The sequence below is a fragment of the Spodoptera frugiperda genome, chromosome 16 (genome assembly GCF_023101765.2).
Source record: "Spodoptera frugiperda isolate SF20-4 chromosome 16, AGI-APGP_CSIRO_Sfru_2.0, whole genome shotgun sequence".
NCBI classification, from domain to species: domain Eukaryota; kingdom Metazoa; phylum Arthropoda; class Insecta; order Lepidoptera; family Noctuidae; genus Spodoptera; species Spodoptera frugiperda.
Window position 1 is genome coordinate 5,539,487 of NC_064227.1, and position 16,578 is coordinate 5,556,064.

The 16,578-nt window shown below is 34.6% G+C and overlaps 2 protein-coding genes across 2 annotated transcripts in view; both read left to right on the forward strand.

The window, feature by feature from the left end:
* The window catches only part of LOC118280576 (IQ motif and SEC7 domain-containing protein 1), an 85,474-nt gene that overhangs the window by 55,978 nt on the left and 12,918 nt on the right, over window positions 1–16,578 (forward strand). Inside the window, exons 2-6 of the mRNA XM_050699532.1 lie at window positions 9,685–9,860; window positions 10,186–10,330; window positions 13,152–13,372; window positions 13,652–13,772; window positions 14,914–15,043. Coding sequence (XP_050555489.1) covers window positions 9,685–9,860; window positions 10,186–10,330; window positions 13,152–13,372; window positions 13,652–13,772; window positions 14,914–15,043 — 793 coding nt within the window. The remainder of the gene's footprint in view (window positions 1–9,684; window positions 9,861–10,185; window positions 10,331–13,151; window positions 13,373–13,651; window positions 13,773–14,913; window positions 15,044–16,578) is intronic.
* Window positions 26–581, forward strand: LOC118280577 (NADH dehydrogenase [ubiquinone] 1 alpha subcomplex subunit 5-like). The gene has a single exon (XM_035600686.2). It carries the CDS (start codon window positions 183–185, stop codon window positions 540–542), a length of 360 nt encoding a protein of 119 aa, XP_035456579.1. The 5' UTR covers window positions 26–182; the 3' UTR covers window positions 543–581.

Sequence of the window (16,578 nt, forward strand, 5' to 3'; positions counted from 1 at the left end):
TAAATAAAACCTTCAAGGCTTTTTGCAAAGGTCAGTAATAAAAACATAAAACAATGACACTGTCATACGTGTTTTTTCACTTTTACGAATCGATTTTAACGTGTTAATTGTGTTTTATATTCGTGTCAATAACCAATAAAGAGAAAGGGAATTGAAAACGGATTGTGATCCAGTTTTAAATCATGGTTTTGATAAAAACTTCTACGGGTCTTGTTGGCTTGGCCGTCCATCCGAATCCCAGTCACACCTTGGGTTCCCTTTACGGCAAAATACTGCGTATCATCAAAAAAATGCCGTACCAGTCAGCTTATCGAAAGTACACTGAAATTATTTGCAATGAGAGAAATAAAATCGTTAAAACGAGCAAGGATTTCCTTGAATTGGAATGCAAGATCAATGGTGGACAAGCTGAAGAGCTGATTGTGCAGGCTGAAAATGAGTTGAAGTTGGCTCGACAGATGCTGAACTGGAAGCCATGGCAACCGTTGATAGAGAAGCCTCCTCCGGGTCAATGGACGTGGCCTCCTCCTAAATCTTGTTGATAATATTGTATTGTAATTGCAATAAAGTTTGAAATTATACTTGCTTAATGTTATTTTCGGTTTTGGCTTGCGATGGTATTGTGCTAATTTTCTAGAAATTAAATTAAAGTGATTCTTTATTCTACTTCAGTAGGTACTAAATTATATGCGTTTGTGCTGTCATTAAGATTTTTCTGGAATATTCTATCAGCATAAATATGGACTGCTTGGTTGGTCGAGCGGTTGCAAGTGAGACTGCCGGGCAAAAGGTCTGGAGTTCGAACTGCTGGGCGTTTTTTGGCTTTTCGAAAGTTTCTCAGTAGTCTGGAATTGTGTCCGGTATATGGCATTAGGCTCACCCCTTATAACATGGGACTTATTACGCAAACGGTGAAAAGTGGGTGTACATTATAAACGGCAATAACGTGCCGTAATGTGCACCTCTACCTACCACTTCGGGGATAAAAACGCGTGAGGATACGATACATAAATATAGAATTTAGTAGATAGTTTGTTGTTTATCCTAGTTAGCATTAACAGGGTTGGGGTATTGTTAACGGTCTAATAAATCTGATCTCAATTCTATCAACCATTTAATTCGTCATAACGTAGGTGTAAACGCTACGCCGATCCTTAGAGAATAAACCTTTCCTACCCATATTTAATAAATAAAGGTAGCTAAATAATGTGTTACAAAAATGTGGTAGAACCTTGGAGTAACATTGTTCCTACGTACCTATTTAAAAAGGTTTTGCATGTTAAAGCCATGTCGGTTACCTCATAAAATCTTTAGGTGTATTCTCAATATCTGTACATTTTGTAAAGGCTCTCGGTTAGGTTAGCTTAGTGGTTAGGCACATAAGTATAAGATCTAGCCGTAGATAGTAAAGTATTCTAAGTAGGCACAGTTCCTTAACACTCTTGATTTTAAAGTTAAAAAGTACATGTTATCAGTGTTAAGATTTATGCTTATAGGACGCCTAAACTCTTTCAATTCAACAGGCCCAAATCAACTTAAAAGGGCCTTTGTTCAGCAGTGGACGTCTCTCGGCTGATGATGATGATCATGAAATCAACCTAAAACAAGTTATCTCTAATAACCAACAAATAAACGTATCTTCAATGAATTAAAATTCCACCCACCATTTCGCAATTAGTATAATCAACATACCGTACGAAAATTTCCATGAGACACAATTACTTGAATAAAATTCGAAAACTCTCGGGGTCCTCAAAGTTTAAGACCAACTTTGGGATCCCTTTAACCAGCTACACGCTACCACCTTCTTTCTACCTTAACTTTAATTAAACCCCGCCCAAGTCCTCAAAACTTGGCTAGAAATACGTCAAAGGAAATGAAATTGCAATTACCTTGTTTTTATGTCTGAGGAATGTTTTTATAACTTTATTTGCAAAACAAATAAAGTATTATAAGCTGGTAGATTTATGTTTAAGTATTGGTTTAATGATAAGAATTGTTATTATTACATTTGATCTACTATTAATTTGTCAATTTTATAAAACACACGTCTGTTATAACTGTCAGGGGTATGTCCGAACCGATAGATATGACTTTCGAACCTTCGAGAAAAGAGCGTACTCATTTTAAAAAGGCCGGCAACGCAACTGTGTCTCCTTTGGTGTTGCGGATGTTCATGGGCGGCGCTGATCGCTTACCATTAGGAGACCCGTATGCTTGTTTGCCCACTATTCCATAAAAATCTGTTACCACTAAATTACTAACATATACATACTTACTATAAAGACATAGGCACACATAGTTCTGAAACATCCCTCTATAAAAATTATATAAACTTCAAAGGCAAAAGCTTAAAAATGTATTACGCAATAATATCTCATGATCCACCCATTCCTTTCTGACTCCTAAAAGTCCTGTTTGAAACGTAATTATCACAAAACCTTTGTGAAATTAAAATGTTTCAGCATTTCTCGCCATCCATTAAAAGAAATGTGAGATTTCATTTTAAAATGGCGGTGAAGTACTCATATCTTGGCGCTAGAGAATGCATTATGTACTTGTACGCTGTAGAGATAAGTGCACTATCGTAATTCACTGCAGATGATATAACTGCACTTATTTATAAAACGATTATGATAAAAAAGTTAACATAAAAATGTTGTGAAGTAAGTATATCTTTTATTGCACGCAAACCTAAGTGTGCGTTTCCACTAGAAATGTGCTATGCTACGTTGCTGTGGATGTGGTTAGCTTCCACCAATCATATTCATTGATTCCAAATAGCTTATCACTGATGGAACCGACTAAGCTATGTTTTTTATATGAAAAGATACGTGCTATGGATGTGTGCTATGGATGGCTTCCCTACTATCGATGCATCGCATACTCGAGCTGCGCATCTTCCTCGGACAGCTACATAGCTTAGTATCGATGGAAACGGTCACATAGTTTCATAGCTTAGAAAGCTATTACTTCTTCGTAATATAGCTACATGGCACATCCCTGGTGGTTAATAACCCTTCCTATACTAACGAATTCAAGCAACATTTCGAATCAGAACTTGGCTTCCAGCCATACGAAATACATCCTTAGAATAATCTTAAAGCAATAACTTTGATCGCCGCGCAAACAGCCAGTTTCCTTGTGTAATATTTAAGACAAACTTGGCATCAGTAGCTGAACGTGTTATTACAAAATCAGGAAGGATTTCAAAAATATTGTTCTAACAGAAACATTCTTGCTTAGTCCACTGAAATCGCCTGTCATTCACAGCTCTAACATGACCTAGATCGGGCGCATGCAGTCTTGATCTAGTGTTGTAAATCCACTTTGACAAATCCGACGGTTTCAGAGAAAGGCTTAGTTTGGCCAACAGCCTGGACGTGAGCCAACGGACATTGCTAGTTTTAAAATTCCACGTTTTCACGCGAAACTTTACCGATTTATTGTAGCAGCTGAAGAAAATTCTATAAAGTTCGTTTTTTTATGGTTGAGTTTTTTTAGTACTTATTCAACTTAGTGTAGGTATTGAATGCTTGGATCATTATTATGATGTAATGTTTAAAGTATTGTCATGTACAACGTAATTTACATACAAATCATTTTCAAGGTCTCCTAATAAATATTGATCAGCTTATTAACAATATTGTCCAATAAACTTCAACAATATGTCACAACGATACATCAAAATCCTATTAAAAAATGGCAAACTCAATAAATATGAATACACAAAAAATGCAAATGACTGTTTAGACAGCGAAAACAATTACTGAGGATTTAAAATTCACACTCGGTGTATTGTGCTCCGTTAAAAGGCGGATGATGAAAGCAACAACCCCCATTTTGTTTTTAAAACCGCGCAATCTCGGCCTCTCGCAGGCATAGGCATTGCCCAGTCTAATAACCTACAATTTTTCGCTGGGCCCAGAAACTGGGTCGTTTTTGCAACGAGCGCGCGCATTCAGGCGTATTAATCAAGTCGGTGCAACTGAATAGAGGAACTCCCAACTCCCCCCGGCTCCCTCTCGATGACAATGGGGGAATGTCGCGCTCCATTTGACAAATAAACTGCACTTGAAACACTTAGTGCTCCCGCAGTTCAGCTAGTTGGTAGTTTGAAAAATTGTTGTTTCGGGGACTCAGTTTTCTCGCTAATGACTTGTGTAATTTGTAAGTTAAAGCGTTTTCTTCTTTGTTTCTAAGAATAGCAGTCTCATTTTATAATCCTCACGTTTTTTTCTTCTGACTTGCACAAAAATATCTCGCGGAAAGCGTCGAGCGCGCATTTATTAAGATGGCACGCATGTTGCTGACATAAAATCTTCGTAAGCTCTGTTGTAAGTTACTTCAGGGATAGTTCCACAATACTTGGCGGGGCGCCAGAGTCAAGAGCCTAACGGACTAATTGGCAAGCTTTATCACGAAAATTAAACGTACAATAAAAAAATACGACTCTTAACATTGTGCCGGTCGTCATTGAATGGCAAATCTTTAGGAAGCACTTCGTTTTTATTGTAAAAACCATCGTAAACGTCGTTCTGATGGTTTAAAGCTGACTTTTGGAGCGAATTTTTAAGCCTTAGACTTAAGAATCGTCCGTATCTAAGCCCCCAGTAATTTCGCCATTTAAGTGTTTTAAGATGCTCAGAATTGGAGTTGTTTGTCAAAATCTGTTTATAAATTGGGTGCTTATTTTCCTAAACACGATCGAGCAAGCTTCGTACCCAAGTAATGGAAGTAATAAGAGGTTAAATATTTATAAAATATTGACGCTGACGTTTGTTCGTTTACGTGTAGAACGAAACAATTGTTTGTTGATTTTTACAATGGCAAAGAGCATATTTCTTGGTAAATGATAAATGGTTGTTGATTCTACGAGATTTTTCTTACAATTGAGGAGTTGTTTGCTGTCGCACGAAAACATATTTACTCGGATACTTGTATAAAAATAATTAAAGTAATGTACCTACATGACATTTAGAAGATAATTTCAGTATCAGTATGATAACAACATACAAATAAAATACTTCTACAAACCGTTATCCAAGAGCAGCATTTCCTAGGATTTCCAATTTTCTCATATTTATTTACTGCGGTAGAACTTCCAATAGCGTTTCCTCTACATTTCATATCGAGTGTTTATTTCGTTTACATTGGGGAATGTTGCTTGAATTTAAACTATTTCTAGTTCTATTACAATTTGTTCTTCCATATTGGAATACTCAATATACTAAGTACCTACCTCACAATCGCTACGTTAAGGTTCCCATTTTAATATTTATAAAAAAACATTAACTAACACTTTAATCTCCATAATCAAACATATCGAATTGAAAATCTCTCGATACCTAGTCGGATCCGAATCGCCTCGTTTACCAGGAAATTGGCACATCTCTACGTGAGTGGTTTCAGTTTCGCAGCATCTGTGGGAAACTGCCACACCACTATTACTGCTCCAAGCGTTTTAGATTACTTTCGTATCTTGTAATACTGAGTTTATTTGTATTTCAGTTGAGATAACCTCGATAATCTAGTAATCGCTTTTGTGGCTAGTAATACGTTTGAAAATTGAGTATGAGAGCTATTGTTCAATTGTTATAGTTATATTTTCTAAGAACTCCGGTGTTTAATATCCGAATATCGAATCTGTACTACAAAGACCGTTTGTTCGGCAATTATGGTTACGACTCACTATTTTGAATGAATATGCGCTCATTTTACCCCTATGTCACGTCCCATTTTCACGCAGAAAACTTCAAAAACCATCATACTCCAGATTTCTTAAAAAAAATAACAACCCAATCCCGGTAATGTCTCTAAAAATAGCCAATCAAAATATTGGTCCTTTTGGTTCTTTGAATAGACGTTCTGGTCCTCAAGCCCTGAATGAGGACCACCTCTCGCCTCTAAGTGTTTTTATAACAGACGCTTGACAGCTTTATCGGGTGGAACGAGCATCGGACAAATATTTTTTTCTAAAGTAACTGCGGAAGAATAATATGAACGCGTTTATGGACGCTTTTCTCTGGACAATAAACATTGTTTTGAGGTTATAAAGAGCTATGTTTTAGTAGCACTACAACTAAAATGTGGATGTTTTGTTCGAATTCTGGATTTTATTATTGGATGTCGTTTATTTCAAAAGAATTTTATGATCGTGTCCTTATAAAACTACAGAATTTTCACGTAGTAGCCAGACAAGCATATAAAATGTCTTCTGTTTTCTTGTACAGACTTGATAGTATATTCTTCCAGAACAGAAGTATATAACAAAAGGGTCTTATTTCTATTATAAAACTGGTTAAACAACTTTACAGCATCAGTATTTCCGATATGCATTCATTAATAAAGATGTGTATCAGGTATCCGAGTTAATATGTGAAATTATTTACTAACGAACGCTAGTTAACAAGTACACAAACTGCGTCTTTGTTTTCATACTGCACATTAAGCTATCTGGAAGCTAAAACAGATTTTCGACTTTGTTACAAGACATTAAAGATTAAAATCTGTTGAATAATATTAACAAAGAGGATAGCTTGACGTGCTACCGACTGTTCCTATTTAGAATTTTAGTTACAAATTTATTTTGAAATTGGTCTTTTGAGCATCGAGTTTTTGGTCCTTTGTATTTCATGTTACGTTGTTCAATCTAGACTTTGACATGTTGAGCAAAAACTAATTTAGTTTTAATTACATTTTCTTTCTACTATGACCTGTTATTTCAGTTTTATGTGTTTAACAAAAAGTACATATTTTCGCATAGTTATAGTTATTGACTATAAACAACATGTTTAATTGTTCAATGTACCTAGTTTTCATATGTTATTTATTCTCTTTAAAACAATACAGCAATGTTCATAAATAATTATGCTGCCATAAACACGCTTTTACAGCCACAGGCGTCGAATTTATAACAATTCGATAGTTTCACAATTACTATAACTTGCACATTTTCCGTTTTCTAGGCACGAGTCTCAAATAGCTATTATTTAGTTATGCAGCAAACTTTATAGATGTCTAACTATACTAAATTGTGGTGTTTTTCGTACTTTCTCCGACTTCGTGACAACCTATGATTGACGTACCCAAGTTCTAAATAAAGAGACACGATTATTGTCTATAGTTCCTGGTTTTTCTATGTTCCTATTTAAACTGGCTTGGGCTTCTTTTTAGTTGTACCTCATGGCTGGACTAAGGGGTCTGTCAGACTCTTACTGACTGTAAGAGGTCCCTGTTCATGTAACGCAGAACTAAAATTTTCAATTTGGATATAAGTCCATAAAATTTCCAGATTCTCCTGTTTTACACCATGTTTAAAGTCTAACAACAAATAAACACCAATTTAAAGTCAAATTGACAGGAAATCGAAAAGACTTTTGCCAATTAAACGTTTGTAACTTAAAACTAATCGGAACCTGTTTTTATCAGGCATTTTAATATGTAATTAGGTTCTGCTCGACATAACTGATATCTGCAATTAGAAAGCGTATTTTTGCGTTACGTTTACCGGAATTTGGAATTGATAAAACAGTAACAAGTAGCTACTCATTGTGCGACTAAAATTTCAAGTTCAGTGGTATTTTGATAAGTGCCTTAGTTTTCTAAAGGAATAAATATATGCCGTGTTACTTATTAGTCTGCATTCTTATGTGGTCCTATGATGGCTCCTATGGTGGTCCTTCGATCCCCAAATCTGAAAAAAGGGTCAGATATTAAATTGTTCCGTTAATAAAGTAGATAATATTAAGGGGTTAACGGACGAAGAGTTGATCCAAAACTAGATTAAATTAATGACCATTAGATAAATCTAGAAAAAAGACGTACCTAAGTATATTATCTACAATTAATTGCGATGCCGATTTTACATCAGCACTGCGTCACAAAAGTCATTAGTTGATTATCTCAAACACTATTACTATCTAATAAGTATAAATAATTATAAAAATAATGCATTAACACTGTTAATCGAAGTTATTTAATCTATTAAGCACATGTATCAGATGGATTCCATGCAAATTCCTTACTTATCCAAAGATAAGAATTTTTATCTCTGTTTTTATTTTTGTGTAATAATCGTACTATACAAATATTTAACGTAATTGTTGCTGTATCCGGTGTTAATTAATTTTATATTATATCACATCACACTTATATATATATCATTCGTTCACAATAAGGAGTAGGAACTTTCAGTAATAATAAAATATTTAAGGAGAAGAAGCTGTACCCATTGCTTTATAATAGTTGTACCGGAAGCGTATAAATTAGAATAATGCCAAATCTATCTTTACTATTGTTAGACTTTTCTTTTAAAAAACTCTTAACGGTAACTTAAAACCTGGAATTACGTCAATTGCATGTTATGTGCATATAGAATTGGTACTTAGTGAAGGCCCTTCGGAAAGTATACAGGTAGTAAGAAAATATAGTTTCATACTTAACCGTTACAGTATCAAACAAACAGCTACACATAAACATATGAAAAACCAATATAAACTGACCATTAAATGTGTTGAAAGATCATACAAAGCGAGACCATGATAAACTGGTTTTGTATAGCTGTATGAGTAGACTGTCCACAACTACTTATCTTACAAAATAAACAATTTCCCAAACAAACATTCGCTCTTACCTCCGCAGTACTTTAACTAGTAACTAACTAAGCGGTAAGCAAACTGTTAAATATCGTAGTTAAAACAATCGCTTGCCGTAAGTGCTAACTTTCATTATACTCCTAGTATGAACACTGCAGTTGCTTTTTAACTCAAATTATAAAGTTTCAACATTAATCTCCTTTAAGTTTTGTTTTTTCTTTCGTGGTCTAAGTATTTTTCTAGGTTATTTTCATAATGCTTAGTGGCCATTGAATTAAAAAGTTGATGATAGTTAGGTGCGCTGCAAAAGTTTTTGCTTGATACTAAATGCGATTTAATAAGATATAATAGGCTCATATATTGGCCCCTATTGGATGAGAGCCATGAGACTCGATAACTGGTAAAACGTGAGTGTCATTTAATGCACATATTAAATGACCTTTACTTCTTCGTTAAGCAAATAAAAAGTTATTTCTAAAATAACGTCAATTAGCATACCTACATCCAAAAGCTAGAAAAGACCATATAACACTAGGAATCACATCATCATTCCCAAAGAATCTATTTCAAAACGAAAACATTCCCTCAAGCGAGACAGCTAAGCGTTCTATCTCTTTCACTCTGTAATGTTGCCCTATTTCCTAGCAGTTGCAAAAGCGTCCCAAAAACGTCCAAGTAAGCAAATATTTAACTGAGATAGTGGAAATATTTACAAGTGCCAGTTACAAAGGGCTTGTTGCGAAAGAGGAAAATTTCTAGGCACCTTTGATACTTGAAACTGAAATCTTTAAACTCGGATTCTATTTTATTTAGAACGTGCTAAGACAGATTAATGATACAAAAGACTAAGTGTATAAAAATACGGAGTCTTCTATGAAACTACTGCCATGTGGCCATAGTCTATTCCTAAATGTTTAAGCGTGATGTTCTTAAAACCTGTATGTAAAATTTCTCTATCAAACCAAACAGCTAGAAAACCAAATTTAATAAAATTAAATATACCTATATCCTCAGAAATTGGTCCTTTGGTACAAAAACATAATTTTTTGCTTAAACTTCTCTAACCATCTCTTTTCCTTGTCCACAGCTTCTCTCAGAAGGTAGACGAAGAAGAAGGGACGGGTGGGGTGGCTCTGCATCCCCCCGACGGATTCTATACCCACCAGCATTCTATCCACGCCCATCATGCCCACACTGCAGAACCCGATCGAGGATACATGGAGGGCAACAGATATGTCACTGCTGTTCATCGACCCTTACCTGGTGAGTACAGACTTTGGTCTTTAGTCAAGGAAGATAGCAGTCAATAGAATAGAACATTTTTGTGATAGTAATTTTATTAATGAACTTTTGCTGAGGAGTTTCAAACAGCATACTTCAATTGCATATGAAAAAGCCTTTGATGCATGTTGTAATACCTATCTAAACACGTTTTTGGCGACCCCTATAGGCGAGACAGCTCTATGTTCCTTGAATTTCAATCTCAAACGTAAATAAATATCAACTGAATATTATAGCCTACATTCCTCTCATATGACAACAAGTACATGCAAGTACCAGCAACGAATACCATATAATGCAATTCCAGCTCTAAACCACTCGAACTCGTCATGCTCGTCGGCGTCGAACGCGTCCACGGGGGCAGGGCTGTGCGTGGGCGCAGCCGAGCCGGCGCCACCGCTGTACATCGCCGCCCCACCAGAGGGCTTTGGACACGCAGTTCATACAAACAGGTCAGTGGAATGCAAACACAGCAGTATTACCATTTCTGTGCATAGCTATTGGGACACATTTGTATATTTTATTTGCAATATAAATGTATGGGAATGGGTGTAGATTCATTGGTGATTAATTTATGTATTGTATATGTTTAATGTTGTCTTGTCTGTAAATAAATGTTTGGGTTATATGGTCTTATGGGAAATGTGTTGGGGGATATTGTCTTACTAACATGTGTATTATGTTTTCTTTACTTTTTAATTCCTTCCATAGGCGAGGCACAGATGTGTCCATCATGGGCATGGGTTCGACGGGGATCACCCAAAAAGATCCCACTTTACCCCAAAAAAGGGGTAAATTGACTAGAGGGTATGTCGTGAACCTCAGGAATGTGTATTGTGTGCCCTTAACACTTAGATAACACTTAACTCCTATCTAAACTCGAAAATAAAACTTCCTATTCTTTCAAATAAAATGAAAGATCGAATTCTAATCACTGCTGATACAAATTACAGAAATCGGCTATGTCTATATTTAAATTGTATTTGCCAAATCAAAATGACTTATCACATAATAAAAAATAGTCTTTGTTTCAACTAACTCGATCAAAATGGTAAAATTCTATAAAACGCTATAACTACCACACCTCAATATTATGCAATCTAATCTATTTAATTCACACAATCTTTGCAATATTTATCAGTGATTGACATTTAATTTACCCTTGCAGCTGTCATTTGCATCCACAATCAGTAATTTCAAAGCCAGACGATAACAAAATGGTCCTTATTGGTCCTTCGGTACGAAATTATCTGGTGTTTTCCGGTGTATTCTGGATTTTTCACGATTTTAATATGGACATATCCTTGTGTAAATGTAATTTGTATCAAAATCATAAGTAATTTAATACTTCGCAAATCACCTGTTAAAATCAAGGCATGAATTTTAATAGTTATAAGGTCTGGTCCACTTTTTCGCATGGGTCTTTATTTCTAAGCATTTTTTAGGAAACACGTCCTTTTCCTCTAAAGGACTGACCGTCTAAAGACTGGAGTACAGACTACATTAGTTAGATTCCTGTCTCTTGTTTTCAATATTATTGAACAATGATAATTTTATACTATTCTTTTAAGAAAATCCAACGTGTTATAACATGATATAACTTGTATAATTTTAAATGACAATGAAAAAGTAATTAGTTGGTACATAAATATGTTTGTGATAATTGCATCGGAAATATTGTAATCTTTGTAACTAATTCAAGGTCAGACGATAACGTCGAAAATGTAAATTACGTCATCAGAAGCAATGTCAGCATTTATGTTTGCAATTTTTGCTAGATCATTGTGACGATTTTCATTGAAGAAGCTTTATTAACTTTCTTTTGAGCCTATTATAAGTAAAGAAATTACTTTCGACGTAAAAGAAGTATGAGAGTAAGAGAAGCCTTACTTGGTATTGTTTTTAGTTTAGAAAAAAAATATGTCTAATATTCGAAGTTTTTACATCGACAGCCAAATTATTATTATTATCTATTAAAGAAAACCATAAATTGAAGTCATTAAGAACAATTACTAATGACATCCAAACATGCAATTAAAGTGGACCTAATTTGATTGAAAACCAGTTAAATTTTTTAACTAAGTCTTCAAAAGTTAACAGCATGTATCTTTTACTAAAAAACTCACATGTAATTTGAAATCCTCTTCTAGTATTGAAATCATTCATTGCGCTATGAAAAACTTTCTTGCAACGACAATTTACTGTCTATTAGATTTTGGCAATATATCATTAGTTCTCACTATTACACGAACCGAAGTAAATAGATCCTTCAGTAAAATTTCAATCTTATTCATAAAGATATTAAACCAATTTTTGCTATGGAATGTTTTGTCTTCTTCATTAAAAAAGAATTTGACAAAACATTTCGCTAGTAAGGTTAACGTATTTTTGTGAATAATGCAGTTAAGTACTACAACTTTAACTAGAATGCAGGTTTTAATAAAATATGTCTTATTACTATAAACGAACTATAAGAATCTTACTCTCATCAAATAATTTAATCAATTAATCTGACTTAAATTAAACAATCCTCTTCAAAAACCTATCATTTGAATGAGCACTAACCTTCTAATTTCATCCCTGTACATTTATTGGTAAAATGAACATCAAATTGTTAAAACACCCGCCATACACACAAACCTGTATCTTGCTTTTCCATATCAAAATTATAAAAACAAAGCCTCTCTTTTATAGTCATCGATCATTTTAGTCCATCAGACCCTTCTTTGTTTACCTAATCACAATATTCATTTAGATAATTGGTCTTCCATACCTTTCAAATGCTTATTACACTATAATCAAATTAGAAATTATAATTAGGATTTGCTAAGAATTACGTTTCCCTAATGATAGTGGAAAGTGCATAAATAATGCTATTACCGCAGACACTCATAACTAAGTCTTATTTCATGAAGGCACGCGAGGTTTTAATTTGAAGGAAATCCCTTATATATGACCTTCCTCAAAATGCATAAGAGAAAGCCAAAGGTCTTAAACAGCATTTGCAAGATTGAATCGTACTTATCACAAAACAGTATAATTTAAAATCACTTTCTTCTGTATTTCAAAGCAGAGCCAACAAATCATCTTTTGCGTAACTTCAAATTGTACTATCACATATACCAAACAAAGATACATACCATCTTTCTCACTGCTGTCCCTGACACAAAATCCAATACAGCACTAAGCCGACCACACACGACACAGCTTACCAAAGATGTTCATTTTACCATCCCCTTAAACCCCAAATTCATTAACAAAATCACCTTCCAGCCGTTATGAAATGTCCCAAGACCTTCTGGACAAACAAACGGAGATCCTAGAACGGAGGTACGGAGGGTTGAGAGCAAGGAGGGCTGCGGTGACCATCCAGAGGGCGTTTAGGAGACGACAGCTGTTGAAGAAGTTTAGTGCCATCACAGCTATGGCTAAGGCCGCTGACTCGAACGCGAGGAGGCTGCAGGATGGGCCCGAACATGGGCAACTAGTCAATGGTACGTGTGTCTTATTTTATCTTAAGAATTATTAACAATTTTAAACTAACTATGTAAAAGTATTGTGTGAAAAAAAAAGTATTTTGGCTGCATTTTTATTATGTCTAACAATTGTTTAATATGCGATGATATGTATTAGTTTTCATATCAGTCCCATGCAAGGGCTGTAACTGGATATTGGACCCTTAGAAATTACGAAACATGAAAAACTCACAACAGTTTTCGACTACAAAACAAAATTTTCTTCTTGCTTTAATCCTGACTCTATTATGATTTTAGGTACAGATATATACGCAAATACGCTACTACAGAAGAGTCCTGGTGGGGTGGAGAAGTCCCTAGCACTGACCAGGCCCATGCGGTCCATGTCGTTACGAGAACGACACGACATTGATATGAGGTAAGGAAACATATATGTGGCTTTATGTTGTCAAAAACATGTTCGTCTGTCATGAAGGTAAAGGTACCCATGCTTAAGCAGAAATGGGTGGGATTATTGGGCATTTAAAAATATAAACTGCCTGAAACAGTCTGGTAATAGCATTATGGCTAATTTGCCACGTTTCTACAATTTGTAAGAGGTAGTGAACAATTTGAAAGTCTTTGTTAATATGTGTTTCCCACAAAAAAGGAGCTCCACCTGTATGAAAAGGATACCAGACTCTATACCATTCCATTAGAAAATATCAAAACCAAAAAACTCAACAATACTTTCTATCAAACGTCTACGGACATTGTCACACTTACAACCACTGTGTCAAGACCTTATTTAAGACTTACAAATAAAATGTAAATAACATTACATAAAAAACGGTAACCACGAATCATTTTGTTACAAGTTCTCACCATGAATACTAAAATACAAATAATCTTTAACAGAGGTTGCTCTCTTAATTTATAATCAGGCGACGCCCGTTATCTTTACGGCCTGAAAGTAGCGCGCATATTTAAATAATTTAACTCTCACAACACTGAACATGGAAATTTGAACTCTATTTCGTAAGGTATAAAGTCCAATTTTGCAGTAAGACCTTTTTGGTCCTTTTGGTGAAATATTGCAAGATGTGTTGTAAGGTGACTTGAGTCCCAAAGGACCATGATTGGGTTTTTCAGGGATTCGATTACTTGTTTGTTAATATTTATGTTGGTAAGGGTTTAGGTAGTTTTTTAGTTTGTGGTTTGTGAATAAATGGCGATGAAGTCAAGTTAAAGGTTTATTTATTTCATCATACATGTTCGCTGTAGTGTGAAGTAGGTTTATGTCCGTTTTTTAGTATATCATTTTGGCAGCCATTGTTATGGGGGTTATCATGCTAGGTTTTGGAGTTTTTGGTACTTAAAAATATTTTGTTTGTTCCGGGAAGTGTTCCTAGGAAGTTGACGTTTCAGCCGTAAGGTGAAAAAATTGTGAAACAAAGTCTTTTGGTACTCAACATTTATTTAACCAATCATTCGAAGCAATAACTATACTCCAAAACTTGATTTAAATAATACAGCATTTTACTTAACAGTCATATAATTTATATTCATCTAATTTCCAGCAATCACATGGTCTGCGACCCTCAAAGCGAGGTGGAAGCTATGGTGGCAAGAGTCCAGCAGTCAGCCCATCAGATCCACATGATAGCAGCTGACATGCCACCCCTACACCGCGGAGATGCTGACAGTGGGGTAAGCACAACTACATACTATTTGCTACACTAACATCACTCTTAAGGCTGGTAGATAAGGATGCTATTTGGGCACTTGTATATTGCACTTATGCACTTTATGTAGGCGGTAAATAATACAACTATAGTAACATTAAGCTTTAATGCCACTGGTTAAGGTTTGATTTCCTTTAAATCTTGGTCTCAGGTGATTTGGACTAACCATGTAGATAGGGGTTCGGTAGCATACTTTATATTCATAACAGCAGAACACACACGAAATTATAAATAATCTACAATATTAAAAATGCGTTGGTTGACAGCTGTCATTTTGACGCTGACATCTGTCACATTAAACTGACAGCTGTCAAAACGGCAATTTCGGCGGTAAATCATGCTGAAATAGTCACTATCTGTTTTTAAATCATGTAGATAATATGATTACGCTATGATTCATTTTAATTAATTGATTTTAAATAAAGATATCCTTTGATTTGTCCAATAGATTTGATTGTTCATCCCCTTTGAATCCGGGATTGTAGCATAGCACATATTTTGACAATGACGTCAGCCTAAAAATATCAATACATTACTATATGCATAAAATATTTAGCGACATATTTCTATGATAAGATAATCTCGTATCAAGCGCCAGGTATTTTGTGAGTTAAATAATATTAACATTTCATCACTCATTTTAGTCAGCAGTGGCCATTTATAGACAGATGATGATGACTTATTTTAATATATTCAATTCCTTTTACCGTGATGTAGAGTTGTCGATTCTGGAATTCAAATTCCTGTCAAGATAAACATTTCTTCTGTCTTTTGACAGGCTCTAACAGTGTAATAATAATTATGTCTAATCTAAGGTATAGAACTTAAATAAATCCAATCCCATTCTGCATACCTCCTTTCGAGGAATCGTATCATCATGACAACAATACATTTATTTAATTACATAAACAATAAAAAAATAGTTCCGCGAAAATAATTTCTTCAAGGAACTTGTTACTATGCAAATATTTAAATTAAGACTTCTGTTTTTTTAAACAAATTCTAGTTAAATATAAAGAGTTACTTTATCTCATACCCATCTCAATACTTCCGTTACTATGTAAACTAAGTACCTAATTATGTTTGCAAAAACTTCATTCATAATATCCATATCACGATTATCAAATACATTTTTTATCATGTCACTGATAATGTCATAAGACAACTTTGCCCAGCTAATTATCAAGTTACATTATTATATTATCATTATACAGTCTGACGTCGACGTGAAACGACGTCAAGTTGCATTAAAAAGTTATTAAATAAACAAAAATGGACAAATCAAAGAATAGAGATATTGTTCGGAGTGTAGTGAAGAATAAAAATGTTATTTTGAAAAAAGTTAAGAAACTAAAATTGTGGCGGTTTACTGGAAATTACAAAGTGTGTGTATTTTTTGTTTGTTTGTGTTCTGCTGTGTTGTATTGTAAATAATTTTGAAAAAAATGATTTTAGTTTAGTGTAAGATCGGGTTTTTAGACGTTGGTAACTATGACCCAA